This window comes from Petaurus breviceps, unplaced genomic scaffold, assembly GCF_028583685.1.
Source record: "Petaurus breviceps papuanus isolate PSGF00001 unplaced genomic scaffold, PetGlider_PUasm1.0 207, whole genome shotgun sequence".
Classification (NCBI taxonomy): domain Eukaryota; kingdom Metazoa; phylum Chordata; class Mammalia; order Diprotodontia; family Petauridae; genus Petaurus; species Petaurus breviceps.
In genome coordinates this window covers 22389527-22404964 of record NW_027185850.1, presented here as the reverse complement: position 1 = coordinate 22404964, position 15438 = coordinate 22389527, and the positions used below count along the sequence as shown (strand labels likewise).

Below are 15438 nucleotides of genomic sequence, written 5' to 3'. Positions count from 1 at the left end.
GGTCTCTGAGGGCCCACCAAGAGAGAACAAGGTCAGAGCCACCCGCTTGGGCAGCTCTCACAAAAGCTTTCATTTCTGCCTAATGCCTCCATCTCATACAATCGCCTTTTAAAAACTTACTGTAGCAAGGATAGCAACCTTAGCATATTATCAGTAACCTCTGCTTACAGAACACAAGTACTTTTTTAGTGAAAAGGCACCTCAGAGGCCATCCAGTCCAACCAACATCTAGCAAAAAAATCCCACCTGCAACATACTTGACGAGTGGTCAGTTAACCAAGCCAGCCTCTGTCCGAAGGCCTTCAGGAAAATCAAACCCTCACCTCATTTCACCTGCCCCCAAACACCTGTTTCCTTACATCTAACCACTCTGCATCATTAATGTAAATGTCATTACGGATCCAGCCCCGTGGGGCTGGTGGGAAGACAGTGACAGGGAAGCACTGCACACAAGTGCTCGCCTCAACACATCCCGAAGGTGACATGAGGCACAGATGGCCACCAGGACAAGAGGCAGCACTTAGCTTAAGTCAGTGCTCTCCAGGGCTCTGGGCAACTAAGACTCAACACAAAAACCAGCCCACAGGCAATCAGTGGCCAGTCTGGAGGCCTGAAAACTGCCTGTGGACAGAGCCTCCAGGGCAGCCCCTCGACACTGACCTCTGTGGCATAGATCTTGAAAAGCACCCAGGTGATGTACCAGGTGACCAGAAGGAAGAGCCCGCAGAGCCAGACATGGTAGAGCAGGGAGAGGTCCAAGAGCCCACCCAGGCTGTCCAGGGGAGGCCGATTCCTGTGAAAGACAAGGCTCCGGTCAGCCTCTGCTACAGTGGCAGGGGCCCCAGCAGTCAGGGCCCAGGGGACTCCGGCAGTCAGGGCCCGGTGCTCAGCCCCATGAGAGGGAGCATACCTGGGCCGGCCCCCTGGGGCTCCGGCAGTCAGCCAGAGTGGGTCACTCAAGAGAAGGAGGCTTTTGGGGCACTCCTGGGGACACGGGCCTGCCAAGCCCCCAGGGCTGCCCAGGGAGCACAGGTGCCCTCTGAGCGAGCCCTCAAGCATTCAATGCTCCTGATGTTTACTCAGGAGGCTCCTGAATGTCACGTCTGCTCTTCCGGATACAGTCCATGGCCCACCCTCGCTCCCATTCTCAAGTGAATCTATGAGCCTTCTTCTGCAAGCTCAGGAGCATCTGTCCACTTTTTAAAAATATTTCAGCTGGTCTGAGTCATTCAGATTAATGAAGAGGGAGGTTACAAACATTGAGTGGCTGTCTGGAGATGCACTGGCCAAGGCAAGATGGATGGGCCCAAAGAGGGGATCCCTTCCCATACAGACTCTCACCAAACACCAGGAGATAGAAACATGCCTGCCACTGAGCCCATGCTCTAATTAAATGTCTTGAAGACAGTGACTGACATCAACTGCAGAAGCACTGGGGAGTGACAGCTGCACAAACAGCCAAAAGAGCGTCAAGGAAACATTTTTTAAAATAACAAAAATAAAAAGAGATTTTGAACTGGAGGATTCCTGGATTCCCTTCCACTGCCCTGTGGCTGCCCACAGAATACCTGTACACCCACTATGCGTCTGGCACTCACTAGGTGTGCCAGCTGGGAAGTGGAGATGTCTACCAGGCTCCCCCAGGCCACCATCTTGATTTGTGCCCCCCATCCCAACCGGGTCTAGACCACTGCCAACAGTAAGAGCTGGTTCTGGAAAGGAGGAAACAAGTGTCTATACAGCACCCACTATGCTAAGGGCTTTACAAATATTACCTCATTTGATCCTCATAAAAACCACTGGAGGGAGATGCTATCATGATTCCCATTGGACAGATGAGGAAACTGAGGTAGGCAGCAGTTAAGTGACTTGCTCAGGGTCCCACAGCTTGTAAGCGTGTGAGGTCAGAAAACGGGGACACTAGACAAGATGACCTGATGTCCTTTCCAGCCCAAGATCTAGGACCCTGTTATCCAGTAACATTCAAAACCTGTCAATTGCTCCTGGGCCCACTGGGCCCACCTCCACTTTTCTTACACTACTTCACTCCACACAGGCTAGACTCCAGTTACGTTCTACTCATGGGCCTTTCTGGATACACAATCTCCAGCAGGCTTTCCTATCTCCACACCTTTGCTGGAACACCCTCCCGTTCCACCTGCTGAATTTCTCCCCAGCCTTTAAAGCCCCAGCCCAGAGCTTGCCCCCAGGCAGCCTTCCCAGGATCTCTGTGGCTAGGCAGGCTGAGCGAGCCTGCCAACCATCTCCTCTCTGACACTTCTTTCACAATGTACTCTGTGATCTGTTTCTGTCCCTTCCCCTGACCAGATGCCGACTCCTAGAAGGTCAAGAACTTAGTGCTATCAAATATTTCCCAGCCCTGCACACAGCACAAAAAAAGGGGTGGGGGGAGGCAGGGAAGGGAAGGAGGAGGGGGAGAGGGAAGGGGAAGGGGAAGGGTCACTCACTCATCTTTCTGGAGGTCCATTGCAGTGCTGATCCATGCTTTGGGGATATAGCCTGGGGGGAAAACACACGAAACGGTAAATCCGGACAGCCCAACCAAGGCAAAGCCACAAGATGGGGGAATGCACACATAAGCCTGTCTGAAGAAGGATGGGATTTTGAAATTCTAGAATCCATTAGAAAGAGAAACCCAGGGGAGCCTCCGTGGATACCTCCAGGCTGGGAGAAGGTACAATGAGGCCCCACAAAGATGACGCTCTTCTCCAAGGGCTTCTGGACTTTTAAAGGGGAAAAGTGGGTCTAACAGGAAGATGGTATTTGCTGAGACACATGGAGAGAGGCTCTTTCTACACCACCTCAACCTCTCCAAGCTACCCTCTGCTTGCAAGCACCAGCCACGAACATGTTGGGCAAAGGGAGCCAAGAGCTGAGGTGGTTCAGGGACCAGGCAGCCCCTCCCACCCTGCCCAACTACCTCCAGAGGCAAGGTGGGGAGTGGTGGCCTTTTAAGAGTGACCTGGGACAATGACAAGGGCCCCAGCACGGAAGGAGCCAGCAGAGTGGCATTGGTTCAGTCCAGCCCCCAGCTGACCTATATGTCCAGGCATACAGAAGGAGCTTAACAAATGCTGCCTCACTGACTGGCTTGTGTCCTGGTTCCCCAACTTGTGAAATAGAAATAGATAACAGCTGTCCCTACAGACTTGCCTAGTACAGAATAAAAATCACACAGCACCTGTGACACACTTTTAAGTCACAGACAATAAGGTCTCTGCTGGTCATAAAACAAAACAAATGTACTCATGTGCCCCAATCTCCCAAGACACCCTTTGATTCAACCCCCCAGTTCTCCCTGCTTGAAGAGCTAAAATAAGGGAAGACACAGAGGAATCCCAGGTGTAGCTCCTGCTTCTCTTAGGACAGCAAAGTCCCCACTGGCATCACCCAAGCCCCCACCTGGCACCACCGGGGAGAGCCTCCGGCTCTCGATGACAGGGAGCAGCTGGGGGTCAGAGGCAATTCTACCCTCACTTACTGGGTGAGTGTGGCAAAGACACTTGCCCAGGGAATTGGGCATCACCAGTCAAGCTGCACCTGCCTCCTTTCCAAGGCTGGGCAGGCATGCCCCCCTACTAGCAGGGTCATAGTTTTTCCCAGCTGAGTGGCAGGGCAAGATGCACAGACATGCTGAGCCCACGCTGACTGGCAAGGCTCTCCAAGCATGGAGAGAACCTCCATTATTGCTGGGTGGTCTACAGAAATCCTGCCTTCCAGTCCATAGGCGCCCTGCTCTCAGGAGGCATCGTTTTCTCCAGATTTCAGCTCTGATCAACAGCTAGGATGACAAGAGGGGAGGAGAAGCAGATGGGCTGGGTCTGTGTGCCTCAGTTACCTCATCTGTCACCCCTCTTCGAGAGAGGTTACCTCTGAATGGCTGTGAGACAAGGGCAGAGAAGAGGGAGGGACAAATGGAAGTGAGGACGGGCCTGGAGGGCAAGCAAGGGACAGGCTAAGAGCAGAGCTGGGAAGAAGACAAAGGGGAAAGGACGGCCCAGCAAGCAAATGGAAAGGGAAGGAGCACAAGCCTGGTCCTGGGGGCTCACCCCTTCTAGCCGTGAGGATACCTACCCCCCAGCCCCATTTATAGCTGACATGCCTGAGGACCAAGAGAGTCCAGGGACTTACCCAAAGGCACCCAGGTCTCGATGACAGATTGGGAATTCAAGCCTGAGAGCTCTAGACCCCCAACCCAACCCTTCCCGCAACTGCTAGCTGTGTCCCTTGCTTCTGTCTGAGCTGAAGCCCCAACCTCCTCCCAAGAACAACCACTTTGTGAGCATTAAAGACACCGTACTAGGTCACAAATGAGGGGCCCTGCCCCAGAGCTCTGCCAGAGCCAAAACCTGATCTCTGTCAGCCCCATAAGGGGAGAGATAGGCCCTCAATTACAGCCCTCCCTCTCTGCGATGCAGGCAGCCCCAGGGGATCAGGAAGGGGTTGACGTGGCCCATCTGGGTCTCCATCACCCCTATCTGCATGACCCAGACAAAGAGCCTCAACATCTCCACACATAAATGGAGAGGGCAGAGTTGGGAGATTTTCTCCATGGACCCTTCCCCCACATTTCAGGGTTCTAATGAGGCTCAGAAAGAGTGGATCAAAAGAGTCTGGTACCATAAGATGGCACAGAACCACAAGTGTACCATCAATCACTCATCTAGGACACCAAGTCAGGGTCCTAAAGGGGTGCCAGCCACATAACGAGCCCAGAGTTATGTATCCAAGGATCCCCCTGGCCCTGCCATGGCAGATGTGGAATAAACGTCTGCCCAACAGGTGAAACGGTGTCTTGCCCTCCCAGGTCACCCAGAGAGAGGAGGCACCATGCATGAAGGGTCACAGATCCTTACCCAGGAAATAGTAGAGGCCACAGAAGTTCCTGACCAGGTACAGGGATTGCACAGCACTGTGCCTGAGGAGCAGGGGCAGAGCTCTCCGGAACCGCAGGAACTTGTATTGCTGGAGAGAAGGAAGAACAGAGGTGGTGGGGAGAGTGTGCCAACCGCCGCCCTCCCGCCCTATGGGCATCCCGGGCCCTCTTCTGCGCATCCAGACAGCACCCACCCTACAGGGACAGGGGAGCAACAGCTGTCAGACAGTGACAGTCATCAGGTCCCCAGCTCACACACATGCCCTTCAGCAGGCGAACCCAAGCTGGATGGCCCCTCTGGGGGAATGTGCTGAGGAATCTAGCAAATCCCCAAGGTGTGCCTGCTGTGTGTCGGGCCAGGCCTAGAGGTGGATAAAGACCACGAGGGGAGAGCCACAGCAGGGCAGCAGCCGGGGGGATGAGGGCAGGGACATGCCAGCCATAACGTGGCTCTATCCCCTTCCTGTCTCTGAGCCTCAGAGACGAAGGGGAGCATTGCTCCTGCCCCCCACGGGGCACAGGAGGCTCTGCAGACTTTCAGGTCCCTCCCTACCAGTGTCAGTGTATGCCAAGTCTACCAAGACCAGAGACACCCAGTCAGGGAGCAGCACGTGCTCAGATGAGAAATTCTGAGAGGAGACCAAGGGAAGGCAGCTGGGATAACGAGCCCTTCGGTCCCTTAGAACCTGTGTCCTCAGCTGTAAGTTCAGATACTCTCTGGTCCTCCCTGCTCTAACCTCCCATGGAAGACCCAGGGAGGAAACACTGACGGCAGCAGCCCTTTCTCCTCAAGAAGCTGATTGGAGGTCTTAGGGGGGAGAGAGTCACATGCCACCACATGCCAGCAGAGCAGAGCAGAGAGAACTCAGTCAGCTCAGAAGACAGCTTGTGACCCAGGGAAAGACACACACCAAGAGTTCACTTTTCTCCCAGAAAGTTTCAGTTTAGCATCAGGAAAAAAGAGACGTGTCATTGGAGCAAATGCATAGCTGGGGGACCTGCCTGCCAGACTTTACAATGAAGGGATGAGAATGCCCACGGAACGGAAGCATCTGGAGGGTAGGGCCTGGCTCATCCTGCACCTTTCTATCCCTAGTACCTTACATACAGTAAGTGCTTAATAAATGCTTTGCTAACTGACTGGACAGACTATCTGGCATCAGAGAATCACGCACTGGAGCAAGAAGGGTCCCCAGAGACACTGTCCAGGCCCCTTCCCGCAAAGATGAGGACAGGGAGCTGTCCAAGGTCTTGGAGGCAGTGCCAAGGCCTGCAGGCCCCCTTGAGGACAGACCCCAATGGGGAATCTGAAGAGATTTCAGAAATGTCTGAAATCAACTTCACTGTTTCAAAGACGTTCAAGTGCACTTTGAGACCCTGGGCGACGCTGCCTGTGATGCCATTCCTTAGTTCCTTCAGGTCCAGCTTTCCCAAAAGCTGGCCACCCCTCCCCATGACCCCCCCAGCTTCTCAGAGCCACGGGCTCTAGAAAGCAAGGTCGAGGCACAAGGTTCTCTGTGTGGCCGTCAGGAGTCAGGATGAGCTCTGCCCACCTGGGGCCCCGCACTGCAGCCCTCAGGGTCTCTGCCCCACCCCACCCCTACCCCTCCTTCATCTTCAACATGCCTAGAGCAGCTCCTGCACAAAAGCCCCTGGAGACAAAGGAAGCCTCCTTCCCAAAGAAGCTTGGCTGGAGCAGCAGGTCAAGTTCTGCCCATTAAAGCTACAGTGCTGACCTGGGGCCAAGGCCACCCGTGGCGGGGAGAGAGACAACAGGCAGGGGCCACGAGGGGCGGCCAAGCCCCTTCTTACCTGTATAATGGGGAAGGGCAGGTAGTTCATGTTGTTTACAAAATAGAGGAGGCTGTAGCTATAGCCCATGAAGGCTCCGGCCAGTAGGAGGAAGAGGTGATGCTCGTTCAAGCAGGCCCGGGCTGCTGGGCTGTCCAAGCTGAAAGAAGCAGGCAGAGTGAGGGAGGACAGAGGGTGGCCCACCCAGCACCCAGGAGCTCAGGGGAGGAGGGGGGCCAGGAAGGAGCCCTGGGGCATGGGCGAGAAGGGGAAAGGGGCCCCAGGAGCACCCACCCAGGCATGGCTCTGGGGCAGTCACAGAGCAGTATCTTGAGTTAAGCCTGGAATGCCTAGCACAGCCTGGCTTCAAACTCTTGGAAGAAATCAAGTTCTGATCCACAGGATCACTCTGATCCTAAGAGCAGACAGGCCAACAGCTGGCTGGCCCTGATCGAGGTTGACCAGCCCTGAGCTAACACCAGATCTGCCTCACGTGACAAGCTGGTACCCCTCTTCTGTCACTCTGAACACTCTAGGTGATCAGAACCCAGCCATCGCCATGGTTCTGAGAGGGAACGGGGAACAACACACGTGGAGCGCCCTTTACCCCTCCCCCTCGGCCTAGTGCTTCAGGGCCCTGAATGTCAATGGAAACAAGTGAGTAAAGCATTTCTGGAGGACAAAGACAGAGAGGACCACTCAGAAGCAACGTCTGTTCATTCAGCTGCCTGGCACGGGTGGCCCATCCCCTGCAGCTGCTACACACCCACGCCCACCCCTAACTTGCAGCTGGGTTCCAAGAGGGGCTGCAGACCCCAAGGCACTCCTTAGTCCCAGTCTCCTCAGTCAAAGACACACAATCTGCTCACAGACCTCCATGTTTGCTGGGACCTGCCCAGGGCTGCTCCCCCTGCAGACAAGAAAGCCTCCAGAAAACCAGTCTCTTCTGTGCCATGAGGAAACATCCAAGGAGGGAGAAGGGGGCCCCACAACTAGGGGCCAAGCCAGCCCCATACCACCATCTGAAACAGGAGGCAGGCCCAGAGAGGGAAAGCGTGTTCCAGAGGGCTCTTTCTCCTTCCTTTCAGCCTCAGCTGTCTCATCCATAAAATGGAGATAAACATCATCTCCACTGCTGCTCTCACAAGGCTTGCTAGTGTGCCCATCACATAAGACAAGTCAGGCTGAGAAGCCATGAAAGCTGGAGCAGTGCCATGGCCCCATCGGCTAAGAGGCCTTTTCCCACCAAAGAGCCAAGAAGGGTGTCCCAAGGGGAGGCCCTGGCCCCTCACTCTATTCACAAAGACCAGAGAGCTCCAAGTCAAGCCAACCACGTCAGAGCCTCCTTCTACCTGTTACCAGCACCCAGCACACTTCAGCCTGAACACAAAATGAAGCTACTTAGAATGATCAAGAAAATCAGGAAAATGAGCCATGGAGAGGCTCTCCCGATCCTGAGGCTCACAGTGGCCACGGTCACAACTAAAAGTCCACCAAACCAAAGGCTTGCTGACTCTCAGGGGCGTTCTGTTCTATGGCCCTTCCTTTCAGTCTCTGTAATCCCCAGACTCAGCCTTTCTACCACAGCATCAGAACAAATGCTCCAGTGGTCTGAGACGGAAGGCGCACGAGTCTTCATCACATCACTATCTATGCAAGAAGTTCTCCAAGTTGGAATGGCTAGTTGGTGCAGTGAATAGAGCATTGGCCCTGAAGTCAGGAGGACCTGAGTTCAAATCCGGCCTTAGACACTTAACACAAAAACTAGCCATGTGACCTTTGGCAAGTCACTTAATCCCAATTGCCCTCCGAAAAACAAAAAACAAACAAAAAAGAAGTTCTCCAAGTTGTTCACTACAATGCCCAAGCCTGGCAGCAGAGAAGGGCTGAGAAAACGTGCCCGCCTCTCTCTCTCTTCCTTGCAGAGGTGAAGGGCTATGGGTGGGGAACCCTACATACACTGTCACTGGCCAGTTCTGCTGAACTGCTTTGTAAATGGATCTTTGTGCAGCTTTGTTACAAGGGAAGGCTGACTAGGCGGGGGAGGGCCAGATCTGGAAATGAAGAGAATGTCAAACAAAAGGTATCCACGTTTTAAAAACCTTTTGAGCACCACTGGAGAAAGGCCAGCGAGCAGTATCTGGAGAGCCCCATCTCTCCCCTCCGGCCTCTGGGCACTCACTCCCAGCCCTCTCTAAGCCCACCAGGTCTGCCCTGCTGGGAACCCTGGTGAGAGCCCAGAATGCCTGCTCGCCCTCTGCAGAGCGAGGGCCTGTGAGATGGCAGCCCAGGGCCCGGACCCACTGCTCCACCCCCCAGCCAAGGCAATGAAGACAGCAGCAGCCGATGGGCAAGTGCAAGCTCACCTATGACACTGCTCCTCTCAGGGACATTCTAGTTAGTCCTTGGGGCCTTCCTCATCCTTTCTGTAATCACCAATCAAAGCTCTCTTTAACCTCTTCTAAGACACAACTGACTCTACTCCTATGCACTTTCTAGGACCACAGACCCGGAGCTGAAGGGACACAGAGGCATCTAATCCAATGCCTGCCTTAGAGACAAGGCACCTGAGGCCCAGAGAATGGACCCGAGGTCAGTGGCAGAGCCAGGATCTGATCCAGGGCCTCAGGCTCCACGGCCCTACCTCTCAAGCTATCAAGGGTACTCGGAGCCCACAGAGGCCATCCTCCCTGGGGAGTCCTCCACCATTACCTGTCAGAGTCCATGCAGGGCACAGCCAGAACATGGTATTGGTCCTTGGTCATCACTGCAGCACACCACGCCATCAGCATGCCCATGGCCGAGTGCACCAGGGAGTGCATCACCTGCTGGGGGTGGACAATCTTCCCAATCAGGGCTAGGCGGGAGCAGGGGATGGACGGTGCCACTGCGAAGAAAGCATAAAGGTCAGAGGAGGAAAAGAAAGCCCCCAGACCCTTCCCAAGGCAATGCCCTGGGCCCTGAGGAAAGCCTGACAAGGAGCCCGGCACCTTGGCTCAGGAGGGACCTTGGGACAGCATCCCCTGAGCCCCTCATTCTGATCAACCTGAGCGCTCCTGACCAAAGGGAAGGCTCCCTCAGGAGACACAAAATCGCTGCACTCCGGACCATGTGGCATCTGTGGGCATGGACCCAGTGTGTACTACACACCATGCACACACATGCACGCACACATGCACACCTACACCAAGCACACGCACACACACCATGCACATGCATACCACATGCATACCCACACGCATACACTGCACACCGTGCACACATGCACATGCCATATGCACACACCACACACATGCACACATGTGCACACATGCACACATGCACACACACATCACACGCACACATGCACACACACTGCACACACACACATGCCCATGCATACCCACCCACACACATGCGCACAGAAACCCGGCCTCCTGGAGGCCAGACACACTGGTCACACTCACCTGTGTAAAACTCAACGTTGAAAACACTGACGACAACCACCACCCCGGACAGCAACAGGAGGTAGATGAGGATGTAGGGCCCACACAGATCGTGGAGAGCGTCTACAGCGGGAGAGAGAGGAATTCGGGACATCGGGTCTGTGAGTGTCCCTGGCCCCAGCCCACGAGCCGGGGGTGGCACGGATGTTCCTCCAGCAGCAGCTGTGGTGACTCACTCATCCACGCCCGTGCCACCTGATCGATGCCTGAGCACGGCCAGAGGGCCAGCCGCCATCCTGCATCCCAGCCCAGAGGGCAAGGAGGCCAGCAAAGCAAAGGTGCACAGCCCATGCAAATGCCCAGAGGCAGGAAATGGAGTGTCATGCATAAGGAACCCAATGGATACAGTGCTGGGCCTGGAGTCAGAAAGACGCAAGCTCACATTCAGACTCAAATGCTCACTAGCTGTGTGACCCTGGGCAAGTCACTTACCCTGCTTGCCTCAGTTACCCCCTCTGGCACCTACCTCCCAGAGCTGTAAGGATCAAATGCAATACTCACTGAAAAGAGTTGAGCACAGCTCCCAACACCTAGTAAGGACTATTTAGTGGCAGCTGTTATCATTTTTGGTAGCCCAGGATCTCAGAGAATGTGGAGAGGTGTAAGAGGAGGGTGAGAGGAGAGCAGGGGCAGGGCACAGAGGGCCTTACAGTCAAACAGAGGACTTTCTATCTGATCCTGGAGGCAACAGGGAGAGAGTTAATGGCACTGAGGGAAGATGGCCCGATGGGGAGAGCCTGCACCCCCAGAGCACAGAGACGCCCCCAATGGGAAAGGCCTCACGTCCCCTCCTTTTCACCACTGCTTTCAGTCCTGGGAACTACACGCTGACGAACAAGAAGCTCTCTCAACCAAGTAAATTAGGTATGATTTATTTCCCTACAAAAAGCAACTAATCTCACAGTGTAGACGTTAGCACACAGTTTCCCTCCTGAAACATGGGACAAAATAAAACTGCAGAGAAGAGCTGTAAAAGCAGGGAACAGTGTGGGAAGTCTCAGTGAAACTGAGCTGGGGAAGCTGGGGGTCCTGAGAAGAGGAGGGGGCCAGGGAGCGGCCAACATAAGAGGGCAGGCCCAGGCCAACAGGCTCCCTGACCCCCTCAGCTGGACCCTCAGCGCCAGAGGCCACAGAAGCCCTGACACTCTTCAGATGAGGGGCAGCGATGCCACCTTCCAGAGCAGAGCACAGACGGATGAGAAAAAACGAAAGATTTTTCAAGACTGCCTGTGGTTCTTCCTTAGGCTGCACCGGAGCCACTTTCCCCCCAGGGGAGCCCCCTCCTCCTCTTCATGGCCGAATTTTGGGAAGGGCCCGCCACAACAACGTGAGGGAAGCTGACTGTGGGGGGCTCCCGGGGGTCCTTGGTCCTTCCCAGGCAATGCTCACTGGCTGTGACTCTTCTGTGTGGTTCCCCATCACCCTATCTGTTCTTAAGGCATTTATGGTAACAGGAGGCATGGCACTGTAGGGCCCGGTGGGGAGAGAGGGGGGGTCCAGAGAGGCCTGAGAACCTGCCTCTGAGTCTCATCCGCTATGTGGCCGTGGGCAGATCATCTCTGACTCTGTTTCCTTGTCTGTAAAGGGGGATAACTGCCATAGAGCGTGAAAGTCGGAAGGGAGCCCCTCAGCCATCTGTCCCACGCCCATGAGGGAGGCCTCCCTTCAGTGTCCCCAGCAAGGGGTCGTATCCCAGGGCAACTGGAAAGACAGAAGGAGAGAGAGGGCACGGTGCCGGGCACCCCAGCTCTGCTTAGAGGAAGCACATTTGGACTGAACACTTGCTGGAAAAGTTTTACATTCTCTGTATTTGAAAAGAAGAAAACTGGACTATTCTAGAGCTCCTTTTTTTTTTTGTAACTTTCTGGAGAGTTGCCCAAAGTCACACAGCTAGCGTGTCAAGTGTCTGAGGTCAGATCTGAACTCAGGTCCTCCTGACTCCAGGGCTGCAGCTCTATTCACTGTGCCCCCTAGCCGCCCCTAGAGCTGCTTCTTTAAAAAAAAAAGGCTTCATAAGTTGTTCTTCACTGACTTTCCCTTTACTACAGAGGACCAAAAACGGAAGAAAAAAAAGTCATAATAAAAGCAGCCACTGCGGGAAAGGTTCAGGGGCATCTGAAAATCTCCCACCACACGCATTAAAGGCAGCCCCAGGGACCAGAACCTTCTGGAGCAGGAGCCCGGGCACAGGCTGAGGCCCACACTCAGGAGTCACCCGCTGTGGAGACCCAGCAGAACCCCAGGCTCCCCGGGGCCCTCTACAGGCCAGGCCACAGCCTCCTCAGCCCCTGCTGAGAACGGGTGCAGAGGAGAATGCCCCCTAAGCCCACCCACCTGAGATCCACTGCAGCGGATGGAGGAGGCTGAGGCTGCTTAAGACAACAAAGGCCGCGGTGCAGACGGGCAGGAGCAGGACAGACCAGAGCACACTGGTGGCTATTCTCCAGCCGAGAACCTGGGGCAGAACCCACGAGTCCGGGTCAGGCTGAGGCCCAGGGCCCGCCCCTCCCCCTGCAGGCTCACAGCCCTCGAGGCAGGTGCCCACAGCCAACAATAGGGCTCGGGCTACGAACCGTGTCGAGCCGGCTCACAAGCAAGCCCAGGGGCCCCAAGCCTTAAACAAATACGGGGCAGAAATAGACCGGGGAACCTGAGGCGGGAGGCAGCAGCCTGCCCTCTGCCCTGCCCCTCCAGAGCCAAGCTCACTGCCAGGCCACAAACAACTGGCCTCGTGCCACCCGTGCCCAGGAAGCGTGGGGCACAGCACGGGGCCCTTTCCTTTCCGAGGGGCTCACACTGAAACCCCCCCCAGAGAAGCCTGCAGCCCCGCGGGGAGGGCCTTTGGCCCCCCCCCCGGCAATGAGCCCCCCCTAACGCTCCTCCGGAATGAAGGACCCCGGGTGAGGGCAGGGCGGGGCGGGCAGGGCCCCCCTCTAAAGGGCTGGTCCTGGGGGCAGGCGCCTCAGGGCTCTCTCCTGGGGACCAGCTCTGAGCAGCGCCCCGCCCCCACCCTGAGGGGCTTCAGTGGGGGGAGGGCCCTCCGGCCCAGCACTGACCCCTCCTGGTCACTGCCCGGACAGAGGGCGGCACGTGCCCGGTAAATGCGGCTGTTTGGGGGGCTCCCAGAGAAGCCTGGACAGAGAGCAGGGGGTCCCCAGGGCCCGAGTGGGGGGGGGACAGGGAGAGGGAGCACCAAGAGCCCAAGCGCCCACCCCTCCCTCGGGCAAGGGAGCCTCTCGGGCCTCAGTGTCTTCTATGACAGCCCGAGGCCCCGGGACCTCAGGGAGGACAGAGGAGGGGGACTGGAGGGGGACAGGGGGCAGGACGGCCCAGAGCAGGGCCTCCGGCGGCCAGGAGCTGAGGTCCTGGCGCCTGCCCCGAGGGGGGGAGGGGCTGGGGAGAGTGGAAGCGCCCCTCCCCCACCCAGAGACCCCCTCCCCGCATCCCGCGCGCCCCGCGGCTCACCCGCCAGAGCAGGTCTCGCTCCACGCTGGACGCGGAGCGGACGCTCCCGGGGCCTGGGGGCGGGGGCGGCGGAGGCGGCGGGGGTGCCGGGGCGCCGGCGGCGGCCGAGGCCGAGGCCGTGGCCATGGTGCCGGCAGAAGGAGCAGGAGGAGCAGCAGCAGCCGCGGCCGGCCTCCTGCCCGCCCGCCACAGCCGTTCAAAGGAGGCCGGGCCGCGCGAGGACCCCAACGTGGACGAGGCTGCCCTAGGCGCCGCCTGACTGGAGAGGTAGCTGGGGCGGGGGGGCGGAGCCGAAAGCGGCATGCCAGGAGCTGTGGTCCGCGCCGCCGCGCGATGCACGCCGGGACTTGGAGTCCTTAGGAGGCAGGGAAGCAGGAGGGAGACGGTAGTCGGAGCGCTGTCGGCTCGCATAGGCGCTCGATGCACGCAGCTCTTGGACTTTCCCGAGGGGACACGATGCACTAGCTGACATGCTGAGAAGTGAGGTGAGCGAGGAGGGGAGACAGAAGAGTCGGCCTGCCTCCAGCCAGCCCGCCCGCGCGATGCACGCCGGGACTTGGAGTTTCCCTGAGTCGCAAACGCAAAAGACAAGGATTTACAACCCCTACAAACCCCCTCTTTCCTTTCATCTCCCGCCTTCCCCCCCCTCCTCTCTCCCTTTCCCTCCCTCCCTTCCTCCATCTCTATCTTCTCTTCTCTCTCCTCCCGTTTCTCTCCCTCTCCTTTTCTCCTCCTCCCTCTACCACACACACCAAAAATCACTTAACTAGACACAGCACAATCTAGGGTCTGAGACCCTGTTCAAATCTCTGCTCATCCTCGGCTCCTGTGGGACCTCAGACAAGTTAACCACATTCTCTGGGCCTCAGTTTCCACATCTGTAAGATGCTTATGGACATCAGCCAGTCAGTAGGCATTGATTAAGCCCCTGGTGAGTGCCGGGCACTGCACCCAGCACGGGGCCTCTACAAGGAGGCCATAACCTCCCAGCTTTGAACTTCGGTGCCTCTGGGACATTCCACCCTGAAACAGCACATGTGTCACCCACCACTTGGCTCTAAGTTCTACCAGGGCAGGCCCTTCTTTGCTTCTCCCCTTTTCGTGCCTAGCACAGGGCTTTCTCCACCCTCCTAGGCTCAAGAAATGTGAGCAGAATGCAGGAGCGCTGGCTGTAGAGTCAGAACGGGGACAGTTTCCTCATCTGTAAGGCCAGGGGCCACCATAGATGGACTGTGATTGCTCCCAAATTTAAGTCCATAGTGCTACGATCCAGTGAGGGGGAAGGCTGACTTCTTCCTCCAGAACACCCCAACACCCAGTCTGGGGGGGGGGGTGCTCAGGAAGCCCTGGGCAGACGGCTGAGGGGAGGGGAGAGGACACCCATGAGGGCAAAGGGGATTTTGTCACAAATCCAAATCCCACAAGCTAAATCAAATCTTCCAGAGCCCAGCACACAGTACATGCTCACTGTTTGCTGATTTGAAATTGATTTCCTGACCTCCAGCCTCCCACTGCTCCTGCTCTGAGCCCCTAATAACAGTGATGATGGGGAGGCTTCCCTCACAACTGCCCTGGGAGGAAGTCAGGGACCATCTACAGCTCCCCTTAAGATCCACCTGGCCACCCCAGCAAAACTGAGCATACAGTATTAATGATAATAAGAACCCACAGTGCTGGAAAGGGGGCAAAGTCGATGGCTCCTCACACTCCCCAGTGATGGAGAACACTGACGTACCCTTGGGTATCCAGCCCTGAATGCCAAAGCGTGGCTGGCCCCAGGCAACAGAACCCAGGGGTGTA

At 56.5% G+C, this 15438-nt stretch overlaps 1 protein-coding gene across 1 annotated transcript in view; it reads right to left on the bottom strand.

Moving 5' to 3' along the window:
• Nucleotides 1-14125, bottom strand: part of LOC138164964 (nucleoporin NDC1-like) — a 33069-nt gene extending 18944 nt beyond the window's left edge. The window contains 9 exon segments of the mRNA XM_069092969.1: nt 661-793; nt 2469-2520; nt 4878-4986; nt 6710-6848; nt 9401-9575; nt 10135-10236; nt 12508-12628; nt 13639-13927; nt 13929-14125. Coding sequence (XP_068949070.1) covers nt 661-793; nt 2469-2520; nt 4878-4986; nt 6710-6848; nt 9401-9575; nt 10135-10236; nt 12508-12628; nt 13639-13927; nt 13929-14110 — 1302 coding nt within the window. The 5' untranslated portion in view covers nt 14111-14125.
• Nucleotides 14126-15438: the final 1313 nt, after the last annotated feature.